Source organism: Canis lupus, chromosome 26, assembly GCF_011100685.1.
Source record: "Canis lupus familiaris isolate Mischka breed German Shepherd chromosome 26, alternate assembly UU_Cfam_GSD_1.0, whole genome shotgun sequence".
NCBI classification, from domain to species: domain Eukaryota; kingdom Metazoa; phylum Chordata; class Mammalia; order Carnivora; family Canidae; genus Canis; species Canis lupus.
The window spans coordinates 9,151,086-9,170,096 of record NC_049247.1 but is presented as its reverse complement, the minus strand read 5'-3'; the positions used below and the strand labels follow the sequence as shown (position 1 = coordinate 9,170,096).

The following is a 19,011-nucleotide window of genomic DNA, read 5'->3' as shown; positions in this document are numbered from 1 at the left end:
CAAAATACTTGCTGAGCAATCACGCCATATCGCATTCTCTGCCAAAGATTTGTGTTGGCAGCAGTCATTCAAAACAAAAATGTTGAATCAGGACTTGTGTGGCTTTGGAGGGGGGTGGAAAGTATTTCGACAAATAATTTGCCTGTCAAGAAATATAAAAACAGGAGAGTGTGCATCCTAGCAAATTTTCCAGGAGTGTTATTTTCCTGGAGGGGGTTGGAGCAGAGCGTGTGTGTCCGGGGGGTGGGGGTGGGGGGACAGTGCGCAGGGAAGCTCTGAGCACCAAAAACACATCTGACATTTGGTTCTTGTGTCTGAGGATAAAATTTAATGAGAACAAAAATATGTCTTCCTAATTCCCCTAAGAAATCATTAAAACATTTTGTTATTCTTAAATGTCTCGAAAATGAATTAGAGCCCCTAAAGGGGCCGTTCGAAGGGTATGTCTTCATCAGTTAAGGCTCCTTGTTCTCCAACTCAGTGACAGCTAGGGACGTACATCTCCCCCGCCTCGCCATTTCTGGGGAGCAGAGCTGGAAAATCAGACGTATGGAGTCAGCACCAGACTTGGAATGACCCTTTGGGGAGAGGGGCAGGAGGGCATGAGGACCTTCTGGAAAGCTCTGCACCAGTCTTGGGAACTCTCACAGACCGTGGCTGGAACGCTGGCCGTGGCAGTGAGTTAACGGCCCTATCTCCATAAAGATGAAGGTTTCACAGTGAATCCCAGAATGAATGACTCTCCCTAGCAGGAGCAGGAACCTCTTCTCACCCTCAAGCACTAGGCTTGCTGTAGCTCCCCTAGGTTTGCCACAAGCAGTGATTATTCCAGCGATGATCTAGCCACCTCTGCCACAGTAATGCAAGCTCCCTGAGGGCTGGGCTTGTGTCTGCTGTTTGCAGGCTTACGGCTAGGTTCTCAGTGTCTAGCAAGTGCCAGGCACACAGCAGGCACTTAATAAATGCTATCTGAGTAAATAAACACATGACACGCAGAGGGCTCCAGTTGAAAGAGCACCTTTTCATTCAAATAACCCCTCCCCTTTGCATCTGAGTCTTATTTCTAATTCATTCAACAATTATTAGGTGCTTACTGTGTACCAGGTTCTGGGTATCCAAATTCAGTATGACTCAGTCCCAGGCTTAGAGAATCTCACTTCTAGGGAAGCCAGACACATACATGAAGACAAAAGTAGCTCAGTATCCAATTTATACAAGAAGAGGCTGAGGCTTAGGAGGTAAATTAGTTCATCTGCAGTCACCCAGGGAGTAAGTGGTCCAAGTAGGATTCCAACCTGAGTGGAACCCTGCGCCTGGTAACGCAAGCCAGGTTCAGTGCTGCCCCCTGGTGCTATAAGGGATGTACACTGGGTCCAGAGGAGGATCCTTGTGTGGGGACTCCTAGGAGACATCTTTGGGGTCTCTTATGGGTTACTCTCCAATGTCATTTCTTGCTGAGCCTGTGGGGCCTTAAGGATTGAAAAATGATAGTAAATAAGAGGGCTTATTTTACTAATTTTTTTTTCCCAGATGCCTCTGATGAGAGTAGAGACATAAGCAAAGTACCTGCCACGAGCGGGACCTCTCAGCTACATGCCTGGTGTGGTCCTCAGTGAGGGTGACAACAGCCAGGGCTGCAGACATGGCCATCTCTGCCTCATGCCCAGGGCCACGTTCTCATGGTGGGCATAGAGCCCCAAGGGCTGTACTGTCTGACCCCAGTCATTCTCACTGCCAAAACATCCTCACTGAGGAGACCCACACAGCATGCTGCCCTCTTGGGAGTGAGGAACCAGTGGGCAGGATCAGGGCAAAGAGGATGGAGTCTGCATACCCCTCCTCAGTGGGCTGAATGGTGGCCCCCAAACAGATATGTCCTAATGCCTGGAGCCTGTGAATGTGGCCTTATTTGGGAAAAGGGTCTTTGCAGATGTAATTAAGTTAAGGATTTTTAGAGAAGATCATCCTGGATTATCTGGGTAGGCCCTACATTCAATGACTAGTGCCCTTTTAAGAGAAAAAAGCTTTGGAGATTTGGAACCCAGACATATGGAGGAAGGGCCATGCAAAGACAGAGGCAAAGATTGGGGTGATGTGGCCACAAGGCAAGGAACACCTGGAGCCACAAGAAACTGGAAGGTGTAAGGAAGGACCTTCCCCTCGAGTTTTCAGAGGGAGCACAGCCCTGTAGATACCTCAGTTTCAGATTTCTGGCCTCCAGAACTCTGAGACAATAAATGTCTGTTGTTTGAAGTCCCCAGTTTGTGGTAACTTGTTACAGGAGCTCCAGGAAATAAACAAGGTCTCCTCTGTGCAGCCAAGTTGTGGCACAGAGCAGACGCTCTGGATGTATATGTTCAATGTGCTGAGACATGAGCCCCCAGTGCTCCTGGCTGTGAGACCTCAGGTGTCAGACTTGACCTCTGGGTATGCCAGTGAAGGGGACTGGGGGCCTGTCCTCCCAGGGCTGTAACACACAGAGGGTAGAACCACCTTTATACCAGGGGAGTGCTTTTTAAACTGACATGTTCACAGAGCTTGGGGAGCTTGCCTCTTCCAGTTCCTGGTGGCCTCAGGCATTCCTTGGCTTGTGGCCACATCACTTCAACCTGTGCCTGTCTTCACATGGTCTTCCCTGGGTCTATGTCCTCTCTTCTTCTTACAAGGACACTAGTTATTGGATTTAGGGTCCACCCTGCATCCGGATGGCCTCATCTCGAGATCCTTTAGTAATTACATCTGCAAAGACTCTGCTTCCAAAGAAGATAATATTCCAAGGTGCACGGTGGACAAACATTTTGGGAGAACACAATTCAAGCCACTCTGTTTGCTCAAGACAGATGGAATGAGGGAATTGCCCACCCACAAACACAAAGATTCCACAAATGACTCGACATGGAGTAGAAATGACGTTGACTTCTCCATGGCCTGGCTTAGCTGGGATTTCATTTTCTTCTTCATAATCCCCCAGCCTCAATCATCCAATAGCACTGATTCCTGCGGCTGTGTGGAAGGGCCCAGAAAGGACTGGGAGGCTGCCTAGGTGGAGGGAGTTCGCACAGAGGGTCCCCTCCCAGCCCTACCACTGTTAAATAAATCACTTACACCTCTCTGGGCTCCTTTTCTTTTTGATTCAAAAAATGAGAAGGTGGCAGAGGATGGGCCATTTTGGAAAAGGGAAACTTTTTTACAGAAATGAATCTACATATCTTAGGTGTACAGCTGAATGAATGTTTTCAAACTGTATAATCCACACCAAGATCAAGAAACAGCATCTCCGGCCCCCCGAGGTCCCTCCTGGGAACTACTGCCCCCTCCAAGAGAAACCACTGTCTTGACTTCTAACAGTACAGGTTAATTTTTTTTTTTTTTAGTCAAGGTGAAATTCTTAGAACCTATAATTTATCATTTTAAAGCGAACAGTTCAGTGGGAGCTGACACATTCATGAAGTTGTGCAACCACCACCTCTATCTATTCCAGAGCATTTTTATCCCCCCAAAAGGAGATCCCGCACCCATTAGCAGTCACTGCCCCCCGGTCCTGCCCCAGCCCCGGGTAACCACCAATCTGATATGTCTTTTTAGATTTGCCTAGTTTGGACATTCCATATAAGTGGAATCTTATACTATGTGACCTCTGTGTCTGGCTTCTTTCACTCCGCATCATGTTTTTGAGGCACATCTGTGTGCAGGTTCAGTGCATCATATTCCATTATACCATATTTTCTTTATCCATCCACTGATGGACATTTGGGTTGTTTTCCCCTTTTGGGCATTGTGAATAGTGCCGGCAGATTATTTTTGCCTGTCTTCATATTTTATGTAAACAGAGTCACATAAGGATGTGTTCTTCTGGGTTGAGGTTAGCTATGCCATGTTGGGGAAACATCTGAAAGCTTTCCTCCAGCACCCTCAGCTGGCAGAGAGCACTGGGCACCATCTGTCCTTTGTGGCAATGGGATGGGGGTTCTGGCAGACAAGACACTTGGCTCCCCAAGAAGGTCCAGGTGGGAGATCTTGCCTGGAGCCCCCCAAAGCTCTCTGGCTAACACTGGAAGGTGGTGGGGGAGGATAGAGGAACTGTGTAGGGACATGTTACATAAGACCGGGTGTGGACCCTCTCACCCCTCAACAACTCCCACCTGTGGAGGGCCCAGCCTTGCCCAAGGGTCTTGGCTTGTCCCTAGATCCCACTGAGGGGAGACCCCTGTTTGATGACCTAACAGCTGGCTGTTCCTTGTTGTTAATTATTCAATTATGGAATCCAAATGTATCTTACCTGGTGCTTCAATTAATTGCTTGTAAACACTCAGGAAAGCTGCCTCGGCCTCCTGACTTCTCTTACTAAGGGCCACCACCTTCGAAGACAAGAGAGAGAGAGTCATATGTAACCATGGCGTCTGAGTCTACAAAGCAATATGCTCATTTTTGATGTGTGCAAACATGGGATGTGGGGAAGGGAAGGGGAAATGAAGGTCAGAAGTATGGAGTTAGAAAGTCCAAGTTCAATTCCTGGCTCCACCATATTCCAGTTGTGTGGCCTTGGGTATGTCATTGGCATACCCTTAGTTTCCTCGTCTGGAAAATGGAGGAAAAACAGAACCTACCTCCTGGGCCTCTTAAGGGGGCTGAATGAAGCTGCATGTAAATGCTTAGCACAGCACCTGACACAGAGTAGGTTGCTAGCAGCTATTATTTTTGTTGTTGTTATGAAAGTGTAATTCTAGAGATCCAAATAGGACACATGCTCTGGGGGAAAGTGGGATACATCTGGGGAAGATTTCTTGCCACTGAAAATTAAACAGAAATTGTTCAAGCTCTCATGAGATGTCAAACAGCTCAACCAATGACTGATGGAAACATAAATGGCTGGATAATCCCATGGTGAAGAGCTACCTTCATGCATTTGTTCTCTTGCTCACAGACTTCTTCATTCTGTCAGTGACATTCCATAACATGAGTTTGGCCAAGACATTTCTAGGGCTCAGCACCATCTCGTCCCTCTCTGCCCCTGGCTACGAATTCTGAGCTCTGGCCTCACAGCTGCCTTGATGCTGGCTGCTGGTAGCCAGTCCCTCTGGCATAGTCCTGGGCCTCCCCTACATATGGCTGGAGCGAGCTCCTGGTACCCACAGGCCACTGTCTCTACATCTTCAAGAACACTCTGGGCGGGGTATCTCACTTTGGACTAGAACATCTTTATCTTCCCTGACAGAGATAGATATACCTCTCCCTTTGGTGCCAACTTCTTCAGTGATGAATCTACTGGGAGTATCTACTTGTAAATCTCCCTCCTTCAAAACCAGGCTTTTCTTACCAATCCCAGTGATGCCATTTGGGGGAGTGTCTGTTATCAAATTCCTTCCCTTGATGTGAGCTCTATGAGTGTACTGTCTGGTGCACAGAAGGTGTTCAACACAATCTGTTGAATGAAACAAATCTACGTGGGTTGCCCCAACTCTAGGTCCTGTTTGTGACACCATCCTGGAGAAATGACAGTGGCCAATTCTGAGACAGTTCATTCGTAGAAGTGGCCAGCTAAGGTACAAGCTGGAGCCAGGCCACTTGGGTTCAAATTCCAGCTCCACCACTTACTATCTTTGTGTCCTTCAGCAGACAGATCACTTCAATCCCTGTGCCTCTACTTCCCCTCTGTAAAGTGGAAATAAAAACATCACACTCACCCTTGCTGGAGGATCAAATGATTTAACACATGTATATAGCACTTTGTAAAACTCATGGGATGCATTATGCCCCAATATATGTCACCTCTTGGTATGACTGACCCCTTCCGTCTTGCCTATTATGAGGACAGGTTTTGTCCAGTGCTGGGTGATAAACCTCAGCTGTGCTTATCTGGTGTCCTACGAAGACCACCTGAGAAAGGCTCTGCCTTCACACATAGTACTGCACACTGTGAAGAAGAATTTGAAAACTACAGTAGTTTCTCTACGGCTTCCAAGACGGCAGCCACAAATCACATGTGGCTACTGAGCATGTGAAATGTGGCAAGCACAAATCGAGATGTGCTGTGAGTGCAAAATACACATAAGGTTTCAAAGCCTTAGTACAAGAAAAAAGAACATACAATAGCTCATCAGCATTTTTTGTTATCGATTACATGTTGAAGTGATAACATTTTGGATATGCTGGGTCAAATAGAATCTTTTATTAAAATTCATACCTGTTTCCTTTTACTTGTTTTTTAATGTAGGTACTACAATCTGTAAAAGCTCATCCATGCATCACATTATATTTCTATTGGACAGCACAGCTTGAAGGTTTTATAAAGTCCACAGAGAATTCATTATTTAAGAGAGGTGGAGGAAAATGTATGGTGGATGTTGAGCAAATGATTTTGTAAAGGTCAGTTACAAAAGTTCCTTAAGCTGTCTTATTATTCTGAGAATAGTCTCTGGTCTTTTAAATCCCAGAATGAATAATAGTCTCTCATTCACTCAACAAACATTTCCTGAGCACCTGCTATGTGCTCTGTGGGCTGAGAACTCCTAGATGAATAATGCAGACTCGAACCCTGCCCTTGTGGGACTCTCAGTCCAGTGGGAAGATCAACATCAAAGCAGATTCTCCAGGTAACTCATCAATTACAAGTGCTAAATGCTTTGAAGGAAAAGTGCAAGCGGGCCTTGAGAGAGTATAAGTGGAGGGAGGCTTACCCATTTTGGTGGGTGGAACATTAGGAACTGTCTCCTGGAGAAGGAAAAGGCAATGGTGAACAAAAAGACTGTTCCAGAATCTAGGGAAGGGAAAAATCACCAAGTGTGGGAAGATTTTTGTTCTTGCTGAGATGGATAAGACACAGTTCCTGTTCTGGGGAGTCAGAGCTGAATGGGAGACACAGCTACGTCCAAGATGAACCATAATATAGGAGGAGGTGATGCAAACACTAGAGTGTCTAGAGTAATGTGAGGAGGGAGAAATTAATTCAGGGTTTGGGAGGGCATCCTCGATGGGCCAATAATAATAATAATAATAAAATATTATTATTCAGCATTTACCACGTCCCAGATAATCTTACCATCCATGGTCATCTCTCTCCATGGATACACCAATCATTGAAGGTCGCTGCTTTCATTATTCTCATTACACAGGTAAGGAAACTGAGGTTTGATGACACTGAATAACTTGCCAAATGTTACCCAGTAAGTAAATGGCAGAGTGGGATTCATACCAGGTCTGGGGGTTCAAATTCCTGCTCTGATCCCCTTTCTCCTAGATAGAAAAACCATCCTCGTCAGTGGAGATAGTTGCTTGGACCCCATGTGCTGCCTCATGACATCATCTATGGCTGTACCAGGTCATGGGGCTGCTGTGTTGCTGATCTGGAGCCCAGGAAAAACCATGAGAAATGAAAGCAATTCACCTCCTGATCCCTAGATGGAAAATTATCAAAAATCAGCCAGCAAAGTCTGAATGCTTCATTTTACAGTCATCTATGCTGAGCACATGTGGTGGATGGTGTTTGGTAAAAGGCATAAGAGTGTTCCATTGACTTGGGGTGCCTGGGTGGCTCAGTGGGTTAAGTGCCCGACTCTTGGTTTCAGCTGAGGTCATGATCTCAATATCATGGGACTGAGCCCCATGTCTGGCTCTGTACTCTGTTCAGAGTCTGCTTTGGATTCTTTCTCCTTCCCACTCCCTCTAGCTCACACTCTCTCAAATAAATAAAATCTTAAAAAAAAAAAAAGAATATTCGACTGATTCTAAAAAGGAACTCTGGGCAGGGGAGGGGCAAGTATCAGAAGATTCCTTTAATGCTTCCCTGTCCCTGCCTATAGTACATTCTGCTTTCTACTCACGGTGCTTATCAATTGGTAAGGGAGTGTTGTTTACCTGTGTGACTGTCTCCTTATGATATTGGTCTGCCTATTAGAGCTACAGTGTCCTATACGGTAGCCACTAGCACATGTGGTCATTGAGCACTTGAATGACTATTCCAAATTCAGATGGGCTGTAAGTGTAAAATATGGGATTTTTAAGGATGTAAAATCCTTAGGATGAAAAAAGGGTTATGAAATATCTCAGTAATTTAAAAAAATGTTTATGAGAGAGAGAGAGAGAGAGAGAGGAAGCAGACTCCCTGCTCAGCAGGTAGCGCTACTCAGGGCTCAATTCCAGGACCCTGAGATCATGATCCAGCCGAAGGCAGACGCTTAATCGACTGAGCCACCCAGGCCCAGGTGCCCCCCTCAGTAATTTTAAATCTAGATTATATGTTAAAATGATAACACTGTGGTCATATTGGGTTCAGTAAAATATATTATTAAAATTAAATTCACCTGTTTCTTTTTACTTTTTAATGTAGCTATTAGAAAAATTTAAATTACATATGTGGCTTACATTGTATTCCTAATGGATAGTGTTGGTCTAAATCAGGGATTGGCAAACTATGGTCCTTAGGCCAAATCTGGACCTTCATTTGTGTAAATAAAGTTTTATTGGAATACAGCTGCAATCATTCTTATACTTACTGTCTATGGCTGCTTTGATGCTATAATGGCCAAGTTGCATAGTTGTGACAAAAACTCTGGCTCAGTCAGTATAGCATGCAACTCCTGATCTCAGGGTCATGAGTTTGAGCCCCAACTTGGGGGTAGAGGTTACTTAAAATAAAATAGGGGCACTTGGGTGGCTCAGTCAGTTAAACATGTGACTCTGTTTTGGCTCAGGTCATAATTTCAGGGTCATGAGACAGAGCTCCATGTTGGGCTCCACACTCAGCACAGAGTCTGCTTGAGGGTTCTCTCCCCCTGGCCCTCCCCTCTCCTCACATGCTGTCTCTCTCTAAATCTCTGAAATAAATCAATAAATCTTAATAAAACAAAATAAAAAATTTATTTTCTGGCCCTTTACACAAAAAGTTTGCTGATCCCTGCTTTCAAGACTCATCTAATGGCTAGACAATATTTTCAAAAGCAGAGATAAAAACACATCCTAGAATGGCTCTCAGTTTTAATCAGTTCATGTTTAGAGCTTCCCACAGTAAATATGACTTGGAGACAGGGAGCCCTGTGGATGCCCTGCCTTGTTCAATTTTGTTTTATTTTATTTTTTTAAAAATATTTATTTATTATTTATGATAGAGAGAGAGAGAGAGGCAGAGACACAGGAGGGAGAAGCAGGCTCCATGCCAGGAGCCCGACGCGGGACTCGATCCTGGGACTCCAGGATTGCGCCCTGGGCCAAAGGCAGGCGCTAAACCACTGAGCCACCCAGGGATCCCCTCAATCTTGTTTTAGAACAATGACCCTGTCTGTTTCTAGAAGGCCAGGCCAAAAATCCTTAATGGCATCAGAGTCCAATCTGGTGATGAGCCTAATGTCATTAAGCATCTCTTGGCCTCAGTTTTTTCATCCATCAAGTGGGAAGAATACTCTGCTTAAGAAGCTGCTGGGGAGGAATGGGCCACCATGTGGCAAAGAGTCCCACAGAAGTTGGCAAAAAGCTTTCTAACAAAGCAATTAATTCTTCTTCCAACCACACAGAATGTCTTTTCCAAAGTCTGCAAATTTAGTGCATTTTACCCACGTGCCCAGACAGGTGAGCTTGGCACAAATAAAAGGCCATGTGTCTGTGCTTCACGGCTGGGCCCTACCACACAGAAGGGCGGGAGAAAGTGTCCAGAATGACAGATTTGGCTTGTGACAGGCAGATCTTTGAAGGCCATCTGGGGAAAGAGGAGGTGGCGGCCAGCTACAGACACCAAGAAGGTCACCATCAGAAATAGCTCAGCGTCTGATGGAGCACGTGGCATTTACACCACCCGCTGTAATATGAGGGGTGAAACTGTGTTTGGTCCCCCCGAGTATGAAAATAACAGGTGCAGAACCAGTTAAGTCAGGGGAGAGGCAAAAGCCTGTTCTAGCCACTTAGCTCTGGTCTGTCAAGTGGTTAAAAGTGGCAAATTTGGGGGCCTCCTGAGGCTGAGCTTCCATGAGCTGTCCGAACTCCTGGTGACAATATCTACTGGCTATTGACAAACTTCTCTGTTCAAGCTCTTTACAAAGAATGGCCAGAGCTTCTGGAAACTGAACCCTTATTCAGTGCTCAGTGCCTTATCTTTGGTTTCTCCCCCAATTCTCAGATGTGAGCGCTGTTATGGTTCCCATTCTACAAAGGAAGAAACTGAGGTTCAGGGAGGCCAAATCACTTGGCCAACGGAGAGAACCAGTTAGTGGCAGAGACGACCCAGAATCTTCTCATTCCTGGGCTCAGGCTTACAACCAGAAACTAGTGCTTCCCAAAGCATGTTGCATGGTCCCTGCGCCATGAAAAGGAGGACCTGTGATCAGGTCTGCACACGCTTCCCATGATACGTACAAAATATATCAACATAATGGACGCTCGGACAAGAGGTGTAGGAAAAAGTCCCCTTCAACTCAGTTTAGCCCAGTGTTTTCCCAAATGCATTTAGGCCACAGAACTTTTTTGCTTCAGAGAATAAACCTGGAAACTAGGGTTCCGTGAAACACACTGTAAGAACAGCTTTTCTTTACCACTGGGTTCTGGGCTCCGGGGGGGCGGTGGGCATAGTGGTTTCTGGGAGACAGGGCTGGGTGTGTCTGATGTGGTAGGATTCTAAAAGAAACTGAAGACATGGGTAATTGAGAGGAGGTAGGTGCTCTGAAGGTCTCAGGATCAGGACCTCTGAAGAGGATGCAGAGGGAGTGAGATCTGGGGGGAAAAGAAATCAGCTCAGGATGGCAAGGGGTGGGAGGTGGGGTGCCCTTTAATGCTCTCTGAGGCCTGGTTCTCCCTCTGGAGGCCTGGTGTGCAGATCTGAGGGGATGCATACGGAGCACAGTGGGGCAGGAGGGATGGGCAGAAACACATGTAAGTAGCATGAAGAGATACAGGAGGAAGACGGCATGGAGTGCAAGGGGGTGCAGAGAGCTACGGTGTTCATGGTTACTGAGGGGAGACAGCAGGGAATAAGGGGGTCAGCATAAAGGGGGAGCAGGAACAGTGGGGGTGCATGGAGAGTGAGGGGGACAGGAAGAAACCCAGCAGCTGTGAATGGGAGAGCAAGGTGCTCACCCTGGGGGCTGATCAGGGGCTAGGGAGGTCTGCTGCCCAGGTCCAGGGCCGTGCTGGGGAGGGGGACTAAAGAACAGATTAGGAAGGAGATAAATTCCTGATTCAGGACAAGGTGAAAGCTAAAGGTGGGGAAGGCTGTGGGGGACAGTTAGCTGAGAGAGGAGCAAACTCAGGGGGACACACTCAAGAACTATCTACAATCAGTTGAAGATATTTCTGGCCATTGTGTTGAGGGGAACAGATGCATTCTGAGCTGCAGATTTTCCAGAGGTAGGGGTGAACCAGGGGTGAGAGGAGGGTGGAAATTTTAAGAAGGCTCAGTCTTAGAAAGCTCTAAGTTCCCAAAATGGGTTACCTTATGAGATACTGAGCTCCCCATCGGGAGAGGCATTAAAATACGTAACTGTCTGTGAGGCTGTAAAGGGACTCAGGGAGACCTGCATATGGGGGTTTGGCAAGACTACCCACAAGACTTACATGCAATTCTAAGATGAGTCTGTGTGACAGATCCCTTTTATTGGTAGTGATATTCTGATTTTTTATCACTTGTGAAATGGGATAACATTTGTCCTGCTGGTATAGGAACTGTTATCATTAGTAATAACAGTGACTACTGAGCACTAACTCTGTGTCAGGCACTGTGTTAAGTGTTGGACATTACCTCCTTTAATCCTCCTAACTCTGAGGAGGTAGTATTACTGCCCATTTAGTAGATGAAGATATTGAGGCATGGGAGGGAGAAGGCCATACGATGTGGGAGCTGGAATGCAGATTCAGCTTAGCTGGATTCTGAAGCCCAGGCTTCTAATTCCCGCTTGGAACTGACTCTAGTGGGAGGTTTGTGGAAGCAGCTGGAATATGTGGGAGAGCTGGAGATCTAGATGGTCAGGGGACTGGGCACCAGGAGAAGCCAAGCACCTGAGTCTTCAGCAGAACCTGACTTCCCCTGCCTTACAAAGTGTTTGCTAGGAGCTCCATTCCTGGGTTGAGTGCTAACGCTCTCTCTTATAAATCATTGATGTGGCTGAGCAAATGAAAATTACAATTTAATGTAGGGGCTTAAATAAGAAATAAGAGTTTGACTCTTACTTTTGTTGGCTACTGTTGATCTGGGCTCTCGGCTCCTACTCAGGCAGGGCAGAAAGGCTGAGACCCTCGCTGGCCTTTTGAGGTCTTGGGGGGCATTCCCTGGAGGATCATGGGGGTCCCAGAAAGACCTCATCCTAGCAGCTCAGAAGCCAGCAATAGACATTTCTAGATCTCGACAGGATGGAACAGATTAACGCCTCTGGCCACCTGTTATTATTTTGAATCCTCAGGTGTAAATCCCTAATTCAAATTGGCCTCTGAGACCGCCCCCCCTTCTAGGGCCGCAGGTCCAGCTTCTAGATTCTCCCCTCAATGCCTCAGCCTGCAACAGTGATAGACATGGGCAGAAGCTCAGTAATTACAACAATAATACGTAATGTTTACTGAGCACCTACTATGTGTATGCCCAAGGGGCATCATCCCACTCCTTCCCCAAGTCCCTCAAACACATATTGAGTACTTTATGTGCATTAATTCACTTGATCCTTGCGCAACTCCCATGAGGTGGTGTTACAGACTGAAATGTTTTTCTCTGAATTTGTATGTTGAAGCCCTAACCTCTAATGTGACTGTATTTGGTGATACAGCCTTTAAAGAGATATTTAAAATTAAATGATAACAGGGCAGCCCTGGTGGCGCAGTGGTTTGGTGCCGCCTGCAGCCTGGGGTGTGATCCTGGAGACCCGGGATCGAGTCCCGCATCGGGCTCCCTGCATGGAGCCTGCTTCCCCCTCTCCCTGTGTCTCTGCCTTTCTCTCTCTGTGTGTCTATGAATAAATAAATAAAATCTTTTAAAAAAAATAAAATTAAATTAAATGATAACAAAATGGCGGGTCCCTAATCCTATAGGATTAATACCCTTTTTTAAGATTATATTTTTTTATATAATCTCTACCCCTAATGTGGGGCTTGAACTCATGACCCCGAGATCAAGAGTCACATGCTCTATTGACTGAGCCAGCCAGGCACCCCAGGACTAATATCCTTATAGGAGGAGGAGGAGACCCAGGGATGCAGGAGCACAGAGGAACATAGTGAGAAGGCAGCTGTCTACAAGCCAATGAGAAAGAGAGCTCTCACCAGAAACCAATCCTGCCAGCACCATGATTTTATTCCTGCCTCTAGGACTGTGAGAAAATAAAATTCTGTTGTTTCAGACACCCAGTCTGTGATATTCTGTTACCCTCATCTGACTAAGACACGTGGGCTCTATGGTTATTACCATTTTAAAGACGAGAAAACCGAGGCACAAAGAGTTTATAAAGCAGCCAGTTATTCAGGAAGGTATAGGGTTTGGGCAGTATGCCTTCTTGAGGACTAAACTATTATTTAGATAGAGGGCAGAAAGAAGCCAGCAGGATGGCTGGAGATGGACAAATGGTTGTTGATGGGGACCATGTGACAGATGCCAAAAGGGGAAAGCAACTCTTTGATAGCAGAGACTTGAGATTTTAGAAACCAGGTCTCTTCCAGTAGGTTATACTCCCAGCTGGTTTCCACTGAATGCACTGGGCAGGGGTGGGTTGAGGTGGACGGGTGGGGGGTGAGTCATGCAGGCATCCTTTCCCTGAGGAGTCATTCCTAGACTTGTCCAGCTCCAGAAGCCACCTTCCCAACGCAGGGTTTGTCAGCTTAGGTATGAGCCCCACCGTGGGAGAGTGGGTCTGTCTGTTCACTGCTGTGTCCCCTTCATGCGACCTTATGCACTGCAGGTACTCAAAAATGAGCCTCAGTGTTTATGTGTCATCTTTGGGGTCATGTGATTCTGAAGCTGGAGAGAAACTGGTGGAAGTGGGGGTTCTCCCTATTGAACATCTCTTAAAGACAGGGGCTCGTCTAGGCACTGGGCATTCAGCACCAAGCAGGACTGAATCAAACCTGTACTCTCGTGGATCTGACACTCTAAAGTAAAGGCAGACAATAAAACAAATCTTACTATAGAATGTGTGAAAGTGACCAAAGTGTAAAGGAGGAAAATAAAGCAGGGAAAGGGACAGGAGTGTGGGGCAGGGTGTGTGCTGCCTAGCAGGGCCAGGGAAGGCCTTGGGACTAAGTTGTGCAATGAGTATATGGGGGAACAGTATTCTAGGCAGTGAGAACAGGAGGTGCAAAGGCCCTGGGGCAGAAGTGTGTTTGGCTTGTTTGAGAACAGTGAAGAGGCCAGTGTAGTGGGAGAAGGCGAGTGAAGGAAAAGAGATGGAGAAGGGCAGGGGATGGAACTGTGCAGGCCACTATGAAGACTTGGGACTTTTTCCTCCAATGGGGATAAGAAGTCATGACAGGGTTTTGAGTATAGAAAGAGACATGATCTGACAATTGTTTTATTTTTATTTATTTATTTATTTTTTGACAATTGTTTTAATAGGACCCCTTTGGCTGTTGCGTGGAAAATGGATGGAAACTGCCTGGGGTAGAAGCAGGAAGACCAGGGAGGTAGCTACTGTAACAGTCTGGGTAAGCAAGGACAGCATCCCAGTGCAGGGTGGTGGCAGTGGAAGTGGGAGAAATGCTTGGGTCTGGATGGATTTGAATTTGAGCCATAGGATTCGTTCCTCAGGAACACAGAGGCAATGTGGGGGCATTGAGAGGTAGAGGAGAATCAGGGAGACTCCACAGTTTGGGGGCACGAACAATTGGATGATCTCAAACAGCCCCTGCTATGATTTTTCCCCCTTCCTTCGCAGCCCAACACAGGACAGATCAGGAGTAGGCACTAAAACAACACTGGCTGAATGAACAAATGAATGAATGAGATAAGGAGGGACTTTAGAAGGTTCTCTGAGCTAATCTTTACAAACTACAAACTTAAATAAAACCTCTCATCAAGAAGGATGATGGAGGATAATGCCCTCCGAGTAGCCCAAACTAAGCTGTGGTCTCAGAGACTCTGGTAGGTCTCTTGCAGGCTATCAGATGGCATAACCGAGGAGCCTCCAGTGGGAGGGGACAGATGCCAGGATGTGCCCCAGAGGACCCTGGCAGTTGTCTTAGGGAAGCCAACAGCAGGGTGGGAAAGCTAGCAGGAGAAGCTAGACCTGGGAGTGAGCAGATGTGGGTTCTGGTTTCAGCCAGGGCCTCGCTTCCCTACTCATGTTTGAGAAAGGCCACATCTCCTGTCTGAGCCTCAGTATCCCCATCTGTAAAGTAAAGGTGCTGGCCTTAGGTTCCCGTCCTACTTTGTTGTGCAATGGCTCTGATTCACCTAGGCAGACAGAAAGACAGACACTTTCCTCCCCACATCCTGATTCCCACCCCCCTGGTATTTTGGTCAAAGGCTTTGCGAGGCTTAGGAGCCCACCCAGGCTCTGACTGAGGGTGGGTCTGCTAGGAGAGGATGAGGCAGGGGAGAAAAACACTGTGCAATTTTATTCTAATATTTGTAATTATTCCCAGGCTAAAAATAAGGCACAGAGGAAAGTGTTTTCAAACGTCGGCATTAATGAACACTTTTTATCCAACATAATACAGGCCCCCCAATGCATTTGATGTCAGGCTCTCTGAGATCTCGTGAGCAGCGCCCCACGCCGAGCTGGCTTTCATGGCTTGGAAGCAGTGCAAAAATGAAATGTCCCACAAGTGCAGGCTGGCAGGCTTGCTATTAGCAAGAGTATAATCATCAATTACGTCCAATCACAAACTACTGATTTTATAATTATCAAATGAAGTTCTAACTTCTCACCTCTGCTCAGTGGCAACTAATATAATCTCTCAGTTCAAAAAGGAAGCTTTTTTTCTTTTTCCTTTTCCTCTGGAGCTCTCTCTCTCCTGGGGAAAAGAATTTCCAGGCCTCCACGTAAGACTGCATTTAAATTGCTTGTCACTCAAAACAAAGGCGAACCACTCATTTGTAATTCACCAGCCACCTGAACAGACTGCCTGTTTTCCTTTAAGCATCCATGCACTGAAGCACAAAGATCATTTTTCTATTGTTAAAATTGTATAAGCCAGGGCTTTTTTTAGCATCGAATACACAATTTCACTTCTCTTCCGAGGGCTCCCAGCATAAAAGGGACAGGAGGCTTTCTTTAGTGCCTTACAAATAAATTTCGCTTTGGGGTATTAAAAAAATCAACTATATGCTCATATAATAAGCCACAAAGCTTATTATCAAGGCCGTATAAATATATGAGGGCAGGACAGAAGTTACATTTTTTGTCCTGCCCGGGGTGTGGCCAGTGGATGAAGCCGGATGATTGAAATTCATTCTCACGGGTGCTGGAAGCATCTGTGTCCAATTTCCTCTTTTTGGGAGCTGCCGATACCACAAATGTGACTCTGTGTTGATTGGCATTTGGCCGGCAGGCTATGAAAGCAGAAACAACCCAGGGTGGGTGCCCCAATTCACCCTTACTGTTCTAGCCAAAGGCAGGCTCCAGCTGTGTGTCTGACTTGCTGGCTACCTCACCCCAGAGGGACAAGCCATGGATGACTGTCATGGAGTCCCTGCATGTAACGGACTTCTTGAGGCTCAGCCTTTGACGCCAGACTTGCTTTGCTAACAGCTTAGTTTTTCTGCCTGATTATAATCATAATACTTCCAATTTTAATCTAGAGCTTTTTATAATTTACAAAGACCTTTCACAGAAATTAGTGCATCTGAGCCTCCACACACTGCCAGGGATGGCCCTGGACAGGCAGGATGGTTGTTCGAGAGGCCCAGAGAGGCTGATACCGTGGCTCCAAGTCACACAGAAAGGGCTGAATTGGGTGTAAATGGGGTGTCTGGACTCAGAGCCAGCTGTGGGGCAGCGAATTTGGGGCTGGAATTTGTGCAACTCCCAACCTTAAGTGGGAAAGTAGCTTCCATTTTGGATAAATTAGAACAGAATCCAGTTCACCTCTAAAATGTCCCCTTCTTGCGCCTGAGTGCTACACTTCCTGACTGGGAGAGTAAAAAATGGGGTTCCTGCCAGCCCACCAGAAGTTATTCATAAGCTACAGCCGGTCTTTCTCAGCAGTAGCCGTGGGGACGAACAAAGATTTAAAATAACAGTGAAACTATTCTGTGTGATGGTGGATACGTGTTATGCCATTTGTCAAAACCCATAGAACTACAGCACGAAGAGTGACCCCTAATATAAAGGATAGACTTCAGTTAATAATAATGTATCAATGCTGGTTTAGCAATTGTAACAAATGTACCACACTAATGGAAGATGTTAGAAGAAACAGGCTGGGGTGAGAGAAGTGGGAGTACCCCAGAGCTCTGTACTTTCTGCTCAAATTCTCTCTAAACCTAACTAAAACCACTCTAAAAAGGTCTAGTAATTACAAAAAAAAAAGAAAGAAAGAAAGACAGTAGTATAAAGCAGTTAGTATGTGCCAGGCACTGCTGAGTGTTTAACTCATTTAATCTGTACAGGAGCTCTATGAGGTCAGTATCATTATCTTTCTGATTTTATCGGTGGGGAAAACAAGACATCAGAGAGGTGAAGTAGTTTGCCCAAAGTCACACAGCAAGTAGCAAAACTAGGATTTACACCCTGGGCTCCAGAGCCTTTGCCTTTAACTGTGAGAGTAAGGGGGTTATCACTGCGTCCTCACTCAAAGGCTGTCCCCTTCCCCAGAGGATACAGCTATGTGTGAGCGTCCCAGCATGCTCACAGGTGTCACAAAGTGCATGAAACTAGGGGTAATGAACAGTGGGGTTCAGGGCCAGATGCACCCCAAAGACATATTTTCTTGGATTCTCCAGTGTTTTAAAAATATTTGAGCCATCAAAATTCATCAAGTTACACACTTAAGATTTGCGCATTTTACCGTATGTAAATTACACCTCCATAAAGTACTGTGAGCATGAAAATATGTGCATATATATTGAGCCAGCATTTAAAAACCAGAAGAGATCCAAATTGCTGGCTTCTCTCGGAAAAATCAGAGGATCTGGCTACCCTAGGCCCACGTTTCCACTGACAACCATCTCCAGGAGCCAACTAGCTGTTTCCTGTTGAGAAAGGCTGGGGCTCTGCAATTCACCCCAGCCTCCTGTGCTCCTGTAGTACAGGTGTGGGCCTATCTGGGCCACCAAGAGCACCAGCGTTTTCTCTCTGTCCTACACAGACACCCCTTTCCCCTTGCTTTGTCTTCACCAGATTCCTCTTAAGTTCTATCAGCTTCCTATCTCCTCCCTGCCCACTTCAAATGGTCATTTTGCAGTTCTGAGAAAAAACCGGAGTGAGGAGCAGTGTGTCCCATACTGGTCCTACTTCGCTTCCAGGCAGCCCCATGTAGCCAGTAAACTGCCTTTCCAAACTGCAACAAGATCTTTGTGTGAGCCTTCCACGGAATATGTACAGAATGGTTAGGCCCTCCCACTCAAGTCCACCAGGGATCAAAGAAAAGAGGCCATCTAGAGCTTCTGGATGATTCTACCCTCCTGGTGGTGAGTAACTCGTAGGCCAAGTTGAGAAGGACCTAGCAGGGATTGGCATTCTGTATGTTCTGGTGGGAGTGGGGAAATCAAGTGGGCCCTGGAGAGAGACGGGTGAGTTCACAAGTGAGGGGGAGAGAAGAGCAAGGTGGTGCAAGCAGCAGAGGCTTAATAAAAGCCTGTGGCTTCGGGCACCTGCGTGGCTCAGTGGTTGAGCCTCTGCCTTTGGCTCAGGTCGTGATCCCAGGGTCCTAGGATTGAGTCCCCCATCGGGCTCCCCACAGGGAGCCTATTTCTCCCTCTGCCTATGTCTCTGCCTCTCTCTCTGTGTCTCTCATAAATAAAATCTTTTAAAAAAACTCCTCAAAACCCCCCAAAAAACAAAGCCTGTGGCTCCAAGGAAGGGCCAGAGAGCACACAGGCTTGGGAGGCAAGGTGGAGTGACTGGGGTCTGAAGCCTGCATTCCTGGTGGGGTGACTCTGAGGAAGTCACT

At 46.5% G+C, this 19,011-nt stretch overlaps 1 protein-coding gene across 17 annotated transcripts in view; it reads right to left on the bottom strand.

Moving 5' to 3' along the window:
* CUX2 (cut like homeobox 2) overlaps positions 1–19,011 on the bottom strand; it is a 285,094-nt gene that overhangs the window by 58,478 nt on the left and 207,605 nt on the right. For 16 of the 17 annotated variants that reach the window (XR_005379159.1, XM_038575085.1, XM_038575075.1 and 13 more), the window contains one exon: positions 4,280–4,358. Coding sequence is in view for 16 of the 17 variants with exons in the window: in XM_038575085.1 (XP_038431013.1) it covers positions 4,280–4,358 (79 nt within the window). In the remaining variant the exon portion in view is untranslated. Of the gene's footprint in view, positions 1–4,279; positions 4,359–6,677; positions 6,712–19,011 lie in introns of all 17 variants that reach the window. The other variant, XM_038575084.1, reaches the window with a different exon arrangement.